Genomic DNA, 16,729 nt, shown 5'->3' with positions numbered 1-16,729 from the left:
ATATGGAGATTTGATTTGATTAATGTATGCTAACTTTGACAAGTTCCATGACTGTCCATATTAAAATGTAAGCTTCATTTTACGATTTATAAGCGTTTTGAAAAATGGGGACATGGGTTATGTCCTCATAAGTCTCCTTGTAATACCTGTGTCATACCCATGTCATTATACAGAGTTGTGTCCTGGTATGTCACAAAAACAAGAGCACACGCACACACACACACATACATAATTATACATATTTATATATTACCTCAAGGAAAATGTTAAACAAATATCCAATGTAAACATCATAATTTTAATTGTAAAAGACTATGTGCAGTGTAAATTTAATAAAACGGTAATAGAAATTTCATGTAAATTTACAGTAAAATACTGTTAAATGTACAATTTTTGAATAAGAAGATTCATATCATTTACATTCTTTAATTTGTTTATTGCATTAGAGTTTAATGTAATAATTGTTGCCCTGATGGGAGGTATTAACCTTAATTGACCAAAACTTCCTCTATGTATTTCCTTGGTTATCTTCATATAATTATTGCATTTGAAATTATGTTATTTCTTGTGTAGGTTCTGTGGCCTATGTTGCTTTGCTACCTGACCCCAAATCAGTATGCCAGCGCCACTACCCCCTTGTGCAAGAGTTTAATTCTGCTGGCCAATAAGAAACGAGCAGCCCAAGAAGCCAGCTTCTTCATCGACTTCAGTGCACAAGGTGTGGACACTCACACTCACACATACAGTCATGATGTCACTGATGAGCCTAGTCCCAGACTAAGAGCTTTTCCACTGTCTGACCTAAAGACACCCTGGAATCACACGTTCTGTCTTCTTGGCAGTGTGGCGAGTGCAGCAGCAGTTATTAAACCTTTATTTTCCGATGTTGGCCAGAAACTAAATTGCACTTGCCGACGTTTTGTTTTCATTGCAAGTCGTTTGCTTTGCCTGTTGAGTCTGTTTCTAATTAGTTAAATGAAAAGTGGTATTTATCAATTTAATAAAGTGTTTGGGGCAGATTGTAATTGTTTCTTATGCTGACAGTGATTAAATTGAACTCTAGTAGGACAAATAAGTCCCAGGTTCAGTGATTATTTATTCGTTAATTGTAATGCTTTTGGATCATGTGCTTCACTAATGGGTTACTTCCCTTGTCTGCCCCCCCCCTCTGTCTTACTCTGTTTCTTCCTTGTTCCCACAGGCTCTAGTCTTCCCTCACAATATATCCTGATGATAAGGCTCTTGGTAAGTTTTGCATTCCTAGTGATTTTTTAATTAGGTTGTTGTCAGTTTGTAGTCGGGCAATGAGTGAGGTAAACAGTTATTTTTTTATTTTTTATGTGCGTCTCTGGAATACGTGATTCTTGATTCTGATCAATATATATTTTTCTATGATGACCGTTAAAGTGGATATTTTCACCGTTCTCTATTACAACATACCAGGCACTACTTTCATACAATAATGTTCAAAAGTAAGATTCTTTTTGCTAAGAAATCAATACTTTCATTGAACGAGGTTGCATTAATTCATTCAAAAGTGACAGCTTAAATGTTAAATATTACATTGTACAATATATTCAAATAGAAAAGCTATTTGAAATTAAAAATAAGTGTATTTAAAAATATTACTGTTATTACTGTTTGTGAATTCTTTATGAACATAAGAAAACATAGTCATACCAACACTAAACTTCTAAAAGCATAATAAACACTATATTGATTTCAAGCTAACAATATCCATTTAGTTGGTGTTTTTAGTCTTGATTGCTGCATTTCTTTGTCCCTTTTTTTGTGACTTTTTTCTGAAGACAGTTTCTCCTCATACAATCTTTTGAATCATGATGTCATTCAGTCACTGCTAAATGCAGACCTTAAACATCTAAAATGAATGTTGCATTTTCCTCAGGTGAATGCAGCGTTCCCGTTTCGATGCAGGGGTCACGGTGCTCCCTCCCTGAGTCTGCTCAATGCTCTCAGCCCTAACATTCACCCTAAAGCCGAGCCTCTGTGGGAAAACGAGATTCCAAAGCTGCTCAGTCATCTTGAAGGTTTGTTCAAATATACCACAGTGATGTAGTGTACGTGTGGATTAGGTACAGCCTCATAAGGCAACCAGACCATGCTACCTATTGGTCATAACATCCAGCTGCACATATCAGTGTTTCACCATGATTGCAAAAGTCCACCCATCTCAAAACTAATTTTGGATATCAGCTCTGTCTACTCTAACCTGCTGTGATATTTTAGAGAAGTAAGTTTTTCTGGCATTAGAGGTTATTACCATATTTAGTCTAGTAACTGATACTTCACAGGTTCTTAAGACTCGCTCTGTCACTTTTTAGTTGAAGGAGAGGTTCTTAAATCATCTGCTTTGACGAGGTTTCAGTGAAACCTCTCGTGTGTCTTCCAAAACCACAACCACCTGTCCTTGAGACTCACAAGACAACCAGATGTTTCCAAGATACAGCCAAAATCATATTTAAATATGATAAATCGTATTTCACATTCTTCCAAGATAGTTACACAGCACAGCTTTAAAAAATTATATTGGGTACCCCAATTATCTTTGACTCTTTCCAGATAGTGGTTTGAATGCATCTCTGACTGAATTTTGTCCTCTGTCTTCTAACCAGAATCAACAGATGATTCTCTGGATAAAAAGAAGTGGGAAGAAAGTTTACTTCAGGTCTGTAGTAATGTATATAACTTTATAAATTGGTATTGCAAGAAAGGCTTGTGTTAAGAAATCTATAGGAATAAATTATATCTATATCTAGAAGAATAAGTAAAAGATACACATTGACAAGATGCAAACATCCTAATGGCCAAAGTTAATGTGACTAATCAGACATTGTTTTCTGATTGTGATGAAGCTCCTGTCTAAAACCCTGGCAGCTATTGACGACAGCCAGTGGACAGGTCAGCTTGCAGTAGAAGCCACACGATATCTTCCAACCTACAACAATGCTCTGGAGGAGAAGGTCAGTTTAGAAATCTATCTAGGAGTTTTCATTTTATAGACCTATTTCAGAAAAGAAACATTCTAAGTCCTAAAGATTTAGGAATTTTATAGGAATCCCTTTTTTCCCCTCTATTTTATAAGTCTCATTATATTTTGTATTACTTTTGTTATGTTTTTGTCATTTTGTAGGGCTTGACAATGAATCACATAATCATCATTGTGATTGCAGCTGTTGCCAATAAGTAATCATTTGTTGATTTGGAGAAATATAAATGTGTATAAAACAGCTGTTCAAGACAATTGTTCTCAGCTTTTTTTTAAATTATTGCCTACATAATAAATCTCCCATGCAGTTAGCCCAAACAGAGTATTTGAATGTAAATTCTACATCATTTCCTGGGTTCTTGTGATAAACTGTTCTTTCTTTCTCTTTTTTTTTTTTTCTCAGAGTTTTTTGTATAGGTGTATCGGCGTGATTCTCCAGCAGTGCTGTAATAAAGAGCTGGTGAGGAAACAGCTGCAGGAGATCCTGATCAGCACTCGACACAATGATGCAATTGAAAGAACGGTATGGCACTTATTCGATCACGTTTCAGGTGATTAAAAACATGACTTCTGGAAAATATGGAAGGCCATTTGTTAGATGACCAGTCAACCTTTCTGACCAATTCTTTTACCCAAATTGAGGTCATTCTTCAACTGTCTAGTGTCAGTTATCTGAAGAGAACATGGATCACATAATTTCCAATCATAGATTGGTATAAAATGGATTCAAATGTTCCACAGTTTGGATATCTGAGGTTTCTGCAGTTATTTTAAAGCCGCTAATTAGGAATAATGAACAGGCAGTAATTGTTATGCAGGGTGTTGCCATGGGAATCGGGCTGTGTGCCAGCAGTCATCTCGATGGCACTCTGGAAAAACTGGAGGAGTTTGGGAAGTCTGACGCTTTCAGGAAAGCCTCCGGGATATTTGGTCTTCTCAAAGTAGGCCGAGCTTTATTGTACTTCTCACATGATGCAAATTTAATTTAATTTCCCACATTAGATTATTATAGATTATTATAAAAACTATAACTTATAAATATGGTTTGCACTAATTGTTTTAACATAATATATATATATTTTAATAATAGTAATTGCAAAATGTAACTGGTCACAGTGTATCTTGTTGTGTGTCACTTGTCTTCTCATTAAGGATAAAAACGATGTTGATGTGGAGAAAATGAAGAGCACTCTCATTTTGTGTTATGGATATGTCGCGTTGCACGCTCCAGAAGAACAGCTCCTCACTCGCATAGACAGTGACATTCTCCAAAACATCTCCAAGAACTTCAACACCAAGGTAAAACACATTGGGTTCAATTGAGATTTTTTTCCAAATTCTAAAGCGTTATTTATTTATTTCTCTTAAGTTAACATAAGTAACTTCTAGCTGATTTTTCTGGGAAAATGGTCCAAAAATATGACTTGACTTGCATTTGCGTTGGATGCTTGGTGGAGGTTTTTGGATAAATTGAAATGCTCATGCCTCTGTGGTTCTATTATGTTTAGGAGAACAGCTCATTTATTTGATCAGAATTAATACATTTATCATTTCTCATTGTTTGTTACAGCAGTGAGGAGCAAAACTGAAAAATGTGTTTAGAAATTAGGTGTTTTGCTAAACGAGTCCTCTGAAAGTCCTAGTATATTGTTGACAAGATTCAGTTGGTTGCTTTGGAGGCTGCAGTTATGACAGTTTGATCTAAATGATTTCTAATGACAAGGATCATTAATTGTCTTTTTCGAGACTGAATCAAACCTCATCAATAATCAGAACGTAATTGTGTGATTTAAAATAATTTCACTGTTAAGGAACCATGTAACTCATTTAGTTTTAATGTTCTGCAGTACCATTTGAATATAGTTGAGTTCATCTTGGACTTTGATGGGATTTGAGGAGAATGTAGCTTTTTTCTCTAACGAGTTCGCTAAACTGAGATGTTATATATATATATATAGACTAAAGACTATATATAAAACAGACTAAAGGTGTTTATTAAATTTACATTTCAATGTACAAACAGTATCTGAAGGGTCACATAATTCATCATTCTTATACAGTAATCCATTCTGTTGTTAAAAAAACTGATTATCTTTAATGTCTGTGAATTACATTGGATCATTACTTTTATTGTTGTACAGGTCCTGGGATTTAAAGTAGAGACCAAGGTACCGTGAAGGGAAGCGATCACAGGGAGCTTCTCTCACCTCTGACCTTTAAACTTTAACTCACTTTCTCTTCAGTCTTGATGCTGCAATCAAAACCTTTAAAGTATAACCTTTTGAGCTTCTCAAAAAAAGTGCATACACCTCTCATCTATGTCTTTATGACCCTGAGACGGATTTGAAAAAGCATTTGTAGGCATCCTATTTATTCTGGATCTTTTAAAAAGGTCTATTGATATATAAGTTTAAACTCGCTTTACACTACAGTCGTAAATAAAAGTAAAGTGTTCTTTTGAGAAGGTCAAAAAGTGCTCACTAACCAGATAACCTTTGTTTTACTAAAGCATCACAGTGTCTAGATACTTGGTTTTCTGGCTTTTGTGGATTTTAGGTGGCTTGATTCATCACTTCAACTCTTTTTTCATTGAATCACAATTATATTGTCATAGATTGTCTAGATCTGATAGAGTTTCTTCTCTTATAGCACTGTCAAACATGTAAATTGAGTTATAATGAGCATGCTGAGTACAGCTTTGACCAGGAAAATACTTTCTTAATTCCAGGTCTTGATTTGCCTGTGCTGTTTGATTGACACATGCACTGTTCCATAGTTTGAGTGTGTGTTTACATCTCTTTCTGTGTGTGTGTTTTTGTGTGTGTATGTATGTAAATGGGCACTTCATAGGACCTGACTATGAAGCTCAGTCTTATTCATAGTGTCGGACTCATTGCCAAGGCCATCAGCCGAAGTGTTCGTAAACAGGGCTTCCTGTTCTCCCGCAAACAAGAGCTGATGGGTGTTATGATGGTGAGATGATGTATATAATTCAGTTGTTTTATACAGTATATGTATGTATGTTTTCAATGTAAGAAAAAAATCAATTCCATTGGTTTCCATTGGCCAAAATCTAGGAGATAAATATGACATCATGTGATATGAAATGAAGTGGTGGTGTTGTTGTTGTTGTTGTTGTTTTTTTGTAAATCTCAGATCAGTTTCAGAATATGCATGACTTCTTTGACATTTGTCTTTTATTTACCTGCAGGATTTCATAAAAGCAGAACCAACGGATGTCATGCGGACTCCTGTTCGCCATCTTGTTTTGACCACATGTGCCAACCTTATGTATCCTACCATTTTTTTTGTTGTGCTTCTGCATTCATTCATTTTTAAAAAAATTACCCATTTGACCATTGTGATGCAGTGCCACAATCTATTAAGTACTTGACTCAAGCCTTCAGAAACTTAGATCCTCCTTTAACGGAAAATGAAAACTTTGACTTGTTAAAAACATGTCTTAATGGAGTTTATGGGCTTCCTACTGTGGACACTCCTGACAAGGCTAAAGATGAAGAAGCCCTGGATCCACAGCAAAGAGAGGTCAGAATAAAATATGCATGCATTTGCACATACCTGGGAATGTGACTACTCTGTCCTGTAGGCTTTAAACATAAAATAATATTTTTCACTGCAATGCTTTTTTCCTCAGATCTTATATTCAGACACTTTTAATGCTCTTCATGAATTGTTGAGGAATGTGTTAGCCAGAGACTTGAGTCCTGATGGTCTGCAGTCTGTGTTCAAGGTAAAGAAGAAACTATAAACATTTCCTGCCAATTTGTAATCCCTTTGTCTGAGCCACTTTTATTGAGTGCTTGTGCATTTCCCAGCATATAGAGAGCTGGCTGAGCTCAGGACAAGACCATGAGCGGGAGAGAGCAGTAAAGACCACAGCAGAGCTCCTTCAGTTCTACTTGGACAATCTCAGTGTGAAGGCAAGGAACCGCATTAACTAATATATATGTGTGTGTGTGAATGTATATTACCTACACATCTGTAAGATCCTTAATACAGTAATTAGTGATAGTTCTAATGTTGGGAAAGGTTTTGTTTAAAGGGTTGTGTGTTACAATGTTGAGATACTCATTATTATTATTATTACCTTTTTGTTATTTTTTTTTTTAAGCATTTGTAAAATCCACAACATGCTCAAACATATTTCAGCAATTTTTAGAATACTTGTGCAACCAAGTTAAATAAGTGTGTGAGTGTCTTTCAGTAACCCTTTATTTTAAGGTGTCCTTGTTATATGTACTTACTATTATAATAACAATTAATTATGCATAATTACAAGCAATAACCCTAAACCAAACCCTAATCCTAACGCTAACCATATAGTAAGTACATGTAGTTAATTAATATTACTCAGCACTTAAATGTATAATTACAATGTAACAAGGACACCTTAAAATAAAGTGTAACCCAAATTCTCACATCCTTTAAATACAAAGCATTCCCTTTGAACACCTAATATTTTTTATTTTACTCTGCCCAAGCTGAAATGTTAACTAGGATCATTTATTTTGCTCTTCCTTAAAGATGTTTAATGAAGTATGTGCTTTGGGAAACAAATGTAGTATTTTTTTACTGGATCTCCAACTCCGTGCTAATGAATCTTTTTCTTTCATTCTCTCTCCGTCTAGAATATAGTGTCATTCCATAATTTGGGAGCTCTTGTGGGGCGTCTGGGCCCACGGTGCACAGACCCAAACCCTGAGGTGCGACGGGCAGCCATAGACTGCATCTATAGACTAATGTACATACAGCTGCGCTATGAAGGTAATGATTGTTTTTATAGCACAAATCAGTTTTGTCTAACCCAGGGTGAGCTTCAGATTCACACTGTGTCAATATGAACTTGTTTACTGTGTTGTTATGCTGATATGCTTAGCAAAGTATTTTGCCTCCTTCATCTTCCTGACAGGCTTTTCACTGGACTACAAGGATGATTCAGTTGAGGCCCTGTTAGATGTTCGCGAGAAGCTAAGCAATCCTGACCATTCAGTCTTGTATAAAACATGCTCTGAGCTGACTAAGGTTATTTGTCCTGATGGAAAATACTGATACTTCCAAAAAACTTTACAGATCCACCAGCTGTCTTTCTGAAACTGACTCTCTCCACTCCCTGTGTCTTGTGTTTTAGATCATCAGTAAGCGTTTGCCTCAGCAGCAGTTGAGCACCCTATTGTTTATGCTGTTTGATGGTTTGGTGGACTCCCAGTCCAACTGTTCCAGAGCATCCAGCGTGATCCTCAACACCTTGCTGAAGAACAGAGGTGCTGGCCTGCAGGATCTGGTACATTGCACTTTCATCAGATTCTGGGAAATCAAACATTTTTAACAACATTCAACAAATGTTCTGACATGATCAGTTTATACTGGGCATGGATCTTTATAAACCAATGAACTGAGATAATGTTATCTCTTGTATCTATCATCCTTTTTATTTCAGTGAACTAGATTATTTGGACAGTTTATGTAAATAAACTACCCACAGATTAAACAGATTTTCTTTTCCACAAAATATATACTTAAAACTGTTACAAGCTTTTGAATCCCATAAAAGTTCTGAAACAGTTGTTAAAATACAACTGTGAACATTTTTTATGTTTTTTTTTTTTTTTTTTAAGTAGTCTTTTATGCTCACCAAGGCTGCATTTATTTGATGGAAAATAAAGAAAAAAATAGTAATATTGTGAATTATTATTTCTATTTTAAAGTACTTTTGTGAGCTTTTTCATCACAGGAATACATTGAATTAAATGTTTTATATATATATATATATATATATATATATATATATATATATATATATTCCAGTATTCTTTGAAGAACAGTACTTAGTTGAAATAGAATCTTTTGTAACAATGTCAAACACTTTATCCTTGCTGAATAAAAGTATTAGTTTATTGACTCCAAGCATCTGCAATTTATGTAATTATTCACTGATAATCTAACTCTTCAGCTGATTCGTTAATGAATCATTCATGAAGACACAATTAATTGTCGAATTGAGTAACACTTGTAAGGTGACCAAAGCAAGAAGCACTAGAGTGGATTTTTAGCGACTAAAGACTTCAATTTCAGTGTGGAGTTTAACTGCTAGTAGCTCAGAAAACTAGTTTAAAAGTCGTTTCTCCAACATTCCCCAAACCCCTTACATGGGATATAAGTGTTCTCTTCATACTTAGGTTTTCATTTTCAATTAAATTGTAATTATTTTCTGTCTTGTCAGATTTCACTTCTTTTGTGTTGACTGTTTGTCAGGTGCCAGAGATGCTGGAGGTGTTGCACAACCGGCTGCAGGTGATTGGTGAAGAGCAGGTGAAGGTGGCCATCGGTCAGTCCGTCCTCATCCTCGCTACACAGCATCTGCAGACAGTGGTCAACACGCTCGTTGCCTACCCACTACCATACGACAGGTAATTACTGTTAGTGATGTGCATAGCATTCATTGTCATGTGCTCCATGATGTACAAGCATAATAATACTGATGTTTGTGTCATTGTATGTTTTCTCCAGCTGGAGCTGTGAGATGTGGATGGCTCTAGGAGCAGACAGCACTCTGGCCCTGCAAATCATGGAGATGATTATCGAGAAGCTGACTGTTATGGTTCCCTATGTAGATAAGAAAGAGTCTATGTTAAGACCCGGTTTGACCAAAGTTGCCACAAGCCAACCACTGGCTGTAAGTATTAATATCTGTAGGATTTATATAATTTGGCTTTTGAAACCCTTAACGCTTCATCCTAACTAGGCACAATGTGTCAATTATGCAGCGTTGAATAATTTCAATGAAGGAGAAATGCTTCATGAAGCTACAAAATCTAACAAATAATCATAGATTTAAAACCGAATGCTTAAAATGCAGCTTTGAGAAGCAGGATTTAAAGATTTTACTGTGAGCAGTGCCTAAACACATCAAAAATGGAGACTGTTTGCAAAAAGTCTTGACATGTGATTCCATTGACTCTCACAGAAATGCTAGTGAAAGCAGTTAATTGTCATATTAGTTAGGAAATGGTGTTACACTTTTAAATCTTTTTTGTTCCATTTATTTATTCAATGGCTTACTCAACTGTTCATAATTTTGGGCTTGGTAATTTGTTTTTGAAAGAAATCTCTTATGCTCACCAAGACTACATTTATTTGATCAAAAATAGATTAAAGCAGTTATATTGTGCATTACTGTATTTCAGTTTAAAATAACTGATTTCTGTTTTAATATATTTTATTTCTTAATAGTAGGGATTTTGTTTTTTAATGCAATGTTTTCTAGATGACCTGTGCCCTACGTGAGATGATGCTGAATGGCCAGTCAGCTGACGCCGTGGCATACGTGTTTCCAAAGCTCTTCAGCTCTCTGCTGGTGCGTTTGGGCTCCAGCGTGGGAGTTCAGCTACCTAAAGATCTCAACAGCAACAGCATCATTTCAGACCGTAAAACAACCAACAAAATGAATGTGGCCAATTTTGATGTTTGCGGGTGAGTGGCATAAATATGGGATTCAGGATTTAGATACCTCTAACAGTTATTAAGACACCTGTGTTTCTCTTTGCTGTGTGTTCAGGGTGGCAGTGGAGGCCCTGCGGATCCTGCTGGGTCGAGCTCAGCTGGATGCTGTCGTGAAACCATTAGATCAGGAGGGAGCTTGGGACAAGATGAAGAACCCACAGCAGCACACAACAGGAGTCACTCTGCTCGCCAGGTACACACACCTGTCCTCCGTCATACCCCGGTCCCCTTGGAACTTTTCTACTTTGATAAAGGAGATCTGTATGACGGTAGAATTGGTCTTTTTTACCATATATTGTGAATGCCACATGTCAATTTATAGCTTTTCTAAAATGCATGGTCTCATGCAGTGTATTCAAGGAAATTAAGTTCTGACATAAAAGTAAGAATTTGGAGCTAACATGCTGCTTTCTGTTCCACTGTGGTAAGATTAAGTGTGATCTTCTACAATACTACATATTGAAGAAGCTGTTCTTTCTATCAGAGCAATGGCAAAGCATGCTGGTCCAAGACTTCCTGCAATTGTGGAAAATCTGTGTCCTTCTCTCTGTAATATTTATGAGTGTCAGAGGATCACAGTCACAGCGTTCTTCTCTGAGGTGAGATCATTTTTTTGTTTTATATATCTTAGTTTAGTTTTCTTGGTTCAAAATCTTAGTCTTTCTTTTTCTTTTTAAGTTTAATTAAGTGTAATTGTTCAAATTTCTCATGGTTCGATTTGCACTAAAGTTTGGGGTCAGTGTGATTTCGATTTTTAGTTTTTTATATATTCATATTTCAGTTTAGCAAGGGTGCAATAAATTGCAAAATAATGCAAATATCAATCAGTTTGTCTTGTATGCAGGGCTTAAAAAAAAAAAAAAAAAAATTAAATCGGTTCACTCCGATCAGAATCAATATTTTAACGTTTCTGTTCCTGCGTTCCTCTGATATTATTACCGTTCCAAAACCGGTTCGGGTGGAAGAAATACCGGTTAATAACATTATTTTTTTAAAACAATATTATTTGCCTATAATTTGCCTAATAATAATAATATAACAATAATAATAAAGTACAGTGTTTTCTTTACTCAAAAAGAAAAGGAAAAAATAGAGATCTAACGTTAACCAATAACCCGCTGCGTTTAGTCACAGCCAATACAGCATAATCTTTTCTAGATTTTGGACAAATGTAGGCTACTAAAATATATATATATATATATCAACACCTTAAAGACATCAAAGTATTTTTAAGATATTTAAGAGTAAAAAAAAAGACTTAAGTGACGGATCACATTGCGTTTTATTAGCCCTATAACTTTCCGAAATAATGAAGGCTAAAATGTCTGTAGTCTAATGCAAAATGTTTACAAACATTGTAAAAACAGTTATTAGTTTCTCTCCAAACAAATCATCTAAAGTTTAGGTTATAAAAACGTCAATCAAAAAAACGAATTAAGGTGAAGCTGATGCATACCTTCTCATTCGCCACGAATCCAAATGTTTCCATATTCCCAACGTATCTGGATGCTAAAATATGATTTATTATATAGTGTTTGTACTTTCATCAACATAAAACATCATCCTTCACATTGGCTATATCAGCACAGTGAGCCGCGGTCACGCTGAACACAACATTTTGTCCAACAGAGCAGTGCAACTGTTTATTTGTTTCTTTAACTCCATTTTATTTTGATAATGAACAGGCTTCAATATAGCAAAATTATGTTGTGTGTGCGCATAAGGTGTCGGCGCGATGGTCAACGCTGGTTGGTTTTACAGAAGCAAGACATTATTCAAAGCTGTCAAGCTTTTGCAAAATAATTTAAACTGTAAAGTAAACTGCAAAATAAAAAAACTACTCTCTGCTGTTTCGTTTTCCTTTCCGAGAACTTTGGCACTTTCTTTCTTTTGTTTCGTTAATCTGTCAATATGATTTAAGTGAAATATATTTAGTGTATATGCCTATGTTCCTTTTTATGTAATCCTATAGTTCTCTTGTTTTCTCCATTCACAGAAGCGCTGCAGGTGCATGTGATCTGTTGAATTCATCTCACACTATCCTCAGATAAACTCTTACCTATCAGTTCACAGCTGAGCGGACATTCACCCGTTGGCTTCGTCACATTTGCATATGCCGTACTACTGGAATTCGTGATTGATTGACAGCAAATTTCAAATATGATAAAATAACGTTATTAACCGGTTAATGTTCATTTCAAATTTTCGATTCTGTTAGGAACTATAAAATTTGATTTCGTTTCTGTTTTTGGTTCTGTTCCTGTCCAAATTTGGTTTGTTTCCTGTTTTCGTTCTTTGAACCGGTTTCTGAGGCATTTTTAGATCAGAAATGAACCATGCAACAGCAATGTACCAAACAGTGGGTGTTTTATTTTTTATATATATTTTTTTTATATATTTTTATTTATTTATTTTTATACAGGAGCCTTTTCACCTTTGTTTTTTAATGTGTACTAATAACTGTTGTAAATTAGATGTCAATATTTATTTGTTTACTCCATCAAGCTGCTGAACCACCATGTAGTGACTGAACTGATGATTTTGGACATGTTGATGAACAACATGATGGAAAGAATTACTGACACCTGTGGTACGGTTCGCATGCTGGCGGTCCGAGGCCTGGGGAACATTGCTGTGGGTTCACCTGAAAAGGTATAGACACTCTGCTTGACATCTGAAAACACTTATTGGATGAAGAGTCTAATTGATTTTCTGGGCATATGCATTTGACATATGTCAGCTTGTTCATGCAGCAGTCAGTAAGGACGTTTGCAGAAATTTGTCTGTATTCTGAAATGCTGCCTAACAACTGCTGTCTCAAAGTTCCCCGTGTTGTTTGCTTAAAACGCCCGCTCATGTTCTGCTCTGTTATTATTCTTTTCTTAGCAGTTAATGTCTTCTCTCTATAGTCGAGTGAAGTTTTTTCATTACTTACAACAGCATTGTAACAAAAGTGGTCAGTTAAGTGTGTAATTATATGTTGCTGTATGTTCATCTCAGTGCCTTTGTTCCCATTCAGGTGAATAAATATGCAAAGGAGCTTTTAGCAGCCATGAGTTCGGGTATGGAAGAAAAGGACGATCCAGGGAAACTCATCACACTGGAGGCCATGTCTGGAATGTCCAAGATTTTGCTTTACCTGGACCAAAAGAACGTCCAACTGCTTGTGGTTTACATCTTCATGAAGATTAAACCATTTCTGGAGAATGTGAGTCTTGAGACAAGACACAGAATATTTAAATAAAAATTGACCCTTTGCTGGGAGCTTGATTAACAGGCGATCTGACCGATCAAAACAAAAAAATAATAATAAACTTGAACTTGAAAAATGGTGTGTATTGACATCTTTCTGCGGTTGAAACAAAAAGATAGCATCTGCGTTTCACTTATGTTTATTTCGTGCTATTAAACTAGTGAAGAGTTTAATATGGATGTAGCAACAGTAACGAAGCGGGGCGGGTCTTCGCAAAGGGACAATTGTGAAGCTAGAATTTGCACACAGTAGTTATTATGCTGCTGCTGCGCTAAGAGAACCTCAGTTTGATTACTGATAAAAACAGGTTAATTTGTATCACAATTTTTTAAAAGGATAAAAAGGTAGTAACCCAGTGTTTTATTAGTAGCTAATAGTTATGTTACGTAAAACAATTACCAAAAACATTTTATGTGTGTCCTACATTTTGGAACCCTTTATACAGCATAATGGGAGGACATAAATAATTCGATAAATAAATTATTAATAAAAAAATTATATTAAAGGAAAATCTTGTTTTTCATTAATAATTTAACTCATAAATATTTATATTAATTAAACAAATTATTACAGCTTTGAACTGTATGTAGAGACATCCCTATTGTTAGTAATAGGGTTGCAAATATTTCAAACAAAACAAATATAATATTTTGTTTGACCTCCTGAAGCTGACAATCAACACACTAAAGGGTTAAACACCTACATTCGCTGACAATTGAGCTGTTTTAGGCCCAGTTGCATTCTGTTTGTAAAAATTGTGTCTTTTTTTGGTAAATACAGGCTATAAGAGTACAGTGTTTTGGAAAGCATGGGTTTTTTGTAGTTGCATGACTTTACTTAAAGATCCGTTGTTACTGTATGTTCTGTCAGGAGAACGATGAGATCCGTTGTGCTTCCATCATGCTCCTGGGGAACCTGTCGAAGTTTGGCTCGGGTGAGCCTGTCTTTAAAGATCAGATCCACAATGTTCTGGTCAGCTTGCTGTTGCATCTCAGTGATCCCAACCCTCAAGTGGTCAAGGTCAGTGTTTAGTACACAAACACTCCTACAAAGATTGATTTTCTTGAAATGTCTATAAACACTGAAAATTATAAACATAATGTAAAAAGTAGTCTTTTAAGAGTAATTATAATATGAGGAATATAAAGTATGACGTCTGCTTGTGTATGAGTTTAGTACGTGTCTCTTTGTTCCCCTAGGCATGCAAGTATGCCATGCGCATATGTGCTCCAGTCGTAGGTTCAGAACAGATCTCTGCCATGTTCCAGAAACATCTGCTTGAGGAGAAGGGATTGCATTATGGAGAGTTCATTAATGACCTCACCAAATACCTAGTACGGCAAGAGCCAAAGATTTCTTTATTATAAGAACACATGTAGAATAACTGACTCAGTGTGCTTATGTGTTGACAGATTCCCTTTTATAAAGAATGTTATTATAACTGCTCTGTCACATTTGTATGGATTTTTTTTTATACTCAAATGTTTTTTCTGTTTATGAAATGAATAGATGATTTTTTATAAATAATTTAGTAGTTCACCCAAAAATGAAATGCTGTTTTTTTCTCCTGAACTGTGATCTGTTTGATAAAGCTAAAGAGAAAAAAAAAGTCATAATGTGTTTTCTCAAAAGATCCAGGATTTTCCAGGCATGCTGAACTTCTACCACATCACAGTCATTCAGTTCTTCAAGAGTAACTGGGCTGAGATCAGAGCCAGTGCTGCCATGTTTATTGGTAAATATATATATATATATATATATGTATATATTAGTTCACTATTTAGTATTTAGTAATGTATGTTTTGTTTTGTAAACGTGTGTGTGTGTGTGTGTGTGTTTAGGATTTCTGCTGGGGAACCTTCCTGATGAGCATTTCTCCCATATGAACATGGGGTCAGTGACCAAAGGTAGGTACCACAGTTCTTGAATAATATCTGCAGTCAAGAGATATATTTAAAGAAGGACAGCACATCATTGTTATGTTGCTACATTTGCTGTTTCGTGGCACTTAAAGGAATATTATTTTTGCTTCTATTTAATGGTGATATTGTCTGGTAGTCTGCAGTGTAGAATATAATGCTGTTGTAACTCTTAACACATGAATGCACTACGCATTTGTTTGGTTATAAACTATCTTGTATGTTAAATCTGTTTACTTTGATTAATGGAAAAACTAAAAGACTTTTTTTTCTTTTCTCATGTCCTTTTTTCCTCTCTTCAGGTCTGGTGATGCTGCTGCAGGATCCAGATCCTCTCGTGCGGGTGAAAGCCGCTGAAGCCATGGGTCATTTTCACTGACGTTACCTCCACTCTATTGCCATTCAGATTAGTCTTTGATTTTTGTTACTTTGAATAAGGAGGAAGCTTTGAATTGTTGTGTTAGAACAAGCCTGGAAAGGCTTTTATTATTGACCAAAGACTGTGCACTTATTCTGTAAGAAATGAGAAGAATAAAATGGAGAAGACATTTATTGACGTTACAGCACTTAAGTTTCACCTGTGGCGCTTTTTAATGTGAGGTATACACCTGTAAGCCCTTTAAAAATCTGACTTACTAAAATTGTACACAAGTACACTGATATTGCTGATATTACTTGCTTGACCATCCATGTAGTGTGCTAAATGCATATCACTATTTTAAATCATTCAGTCATTAAAAAGTTAGTCGGATGAATCAATGGATTTAAAAAAAAAAAATTTTTTTTGGTAATAAAATCAGATGTAGTGCTCAGTTTAAATCCCATAATTGATCATACAGTATTGACCACCATAAACCTTCAGCAATAAATCACCCTAATAAGGATGTGCATTAGCATTAACTGCAACTGAAATCTCCTGTTCTGAAATCACAATCAAAAATGATTTTTAAATAAGCATTTGTAGTGTTTTCGCTGTGAAGTCCGTGGCTCTGAATGTATCTCATGCACTAGTAGAGCAAACACAATTGT

General features: G+C 35.5%; 1 protein-coding gene across 1 annotated transcript in view; it reads left to right on the top strand.

Annotated features, from left to right (window-relative positions):
* The window catches only part of LOC132103152 (maestro heat-like repeat-containing protein family member 1), a 31,055-nt gene extending 14,701 nt beyond the window's left edge, over positions 1–16,354 (top strand). The window contains exons 15-43 of the mRNA XM_059508009.1: positions 574–718; positions 1,202–1,245; positions 1,907–2,048; positions 2,634–2,686; positions 2,874–2,981; positions 3,411–3,530; positions 3,826–3,948; positions 4,160–4,306; positions 5,149–5,175; positions 5,858–5,980; positions 6,219–6,298; positions 6,415–6,553; positions 6,663–6,758; positions 6,844–6,948; positions 7,657–7,792; positions 7,938–8,050; positions 8,157–8,309; positions 9,281–9,435; positions 9,536–9,701; positions 10,293–10,498; positions 10,584–10,721; positions 11,013–11,127; positions 13,034–13,180; positions 13,548–13,736; positions 14,652–14,801; positions 14,981–15,115; positions 15,414–15,516; positions 15,623–15,688; positions 16,003–16,354. Of these exons, the coding sequence (XP_059363992.1) occupies positions 574–718; positions 1,202–1,245; positions 1,907–2,048; positions 2,634–2,686; positions 2,874–2,981; positions 3,411–3,530; positions 3,826–3,948; positions 4,160–4,306; positions 5,149–5,175; positions 5,858–5,980; positions 6,219–6,298; positions 6,415–6,553; positions 6,663–6,758; positions 6,844–6,948; positions 7,657–7,792; positions 7,938–8,050; positions 8,157–8,309; positions 9,281–9,435; positions 9,536–9,701; positions 10,293–10,498; positions 10,584–10,721; positions 11,013–11,127; positions 13,034–13,180; positions 13,548–13,736; positions 14,652–14,801; positions 14,981–15,115; positions 15,414–15,516; positions 15,623–15,688; positions 16,003–16,079 (3,501 nt within the window). The 3' untranslated portion in view covers positions 16,080–16,354. The remainder of the gene's footprint in view (positions 1–573; positions 719–1,201; positions 1,246–1,906; positions 2,049–2,633; positions 2,687–2,873; positions 2,982–3,410; positions 3,531–3,825; positions 3,949–4,159; positions 4,307–5,148; positions 5,176–5,857; positions 5,981–6,218; positions 6,299–6,414; positions 6,554–6,662; positions 6,759–6,843; positions 6,949–7,656; positions 7,793–7,937; positions 8,051–8,156; positions 8,310–9,280; positions 9,436–9,535; positions 9,702–10,292; positions 10,499–10,583; positions 10,722–11,012; positions 11,128–13,033; positions 13,181–13,547; positions 13,737–14,651; positions 14,802–14,980; positions 15,116–15,413; positions 15,517–15,622; positions 15,689–16,002) is intronic.
* The last annotated feature ends 375 nt before the right edge of the window (positions 16,355–16,729 follow it).

Source organism: Carassius carassius, chromosome 24, assembly GCF_963082965.1.
Source record: "Carassius carassius chromosome 24, fCarCar2.1, whole genome shotgun sequence".
NCBI classification, from domain to species: domain Eukaryota; kingdom Metazoa; phylum Chordata; class Actinopteri; order Cypriniformes; family Cyprinidae; genus Carassius; species Carassius carassius.
Note: the sequence above shows the minus strand (reverse complement) of the source record. Positions and strands in the feature narration are given on the sequence as shown.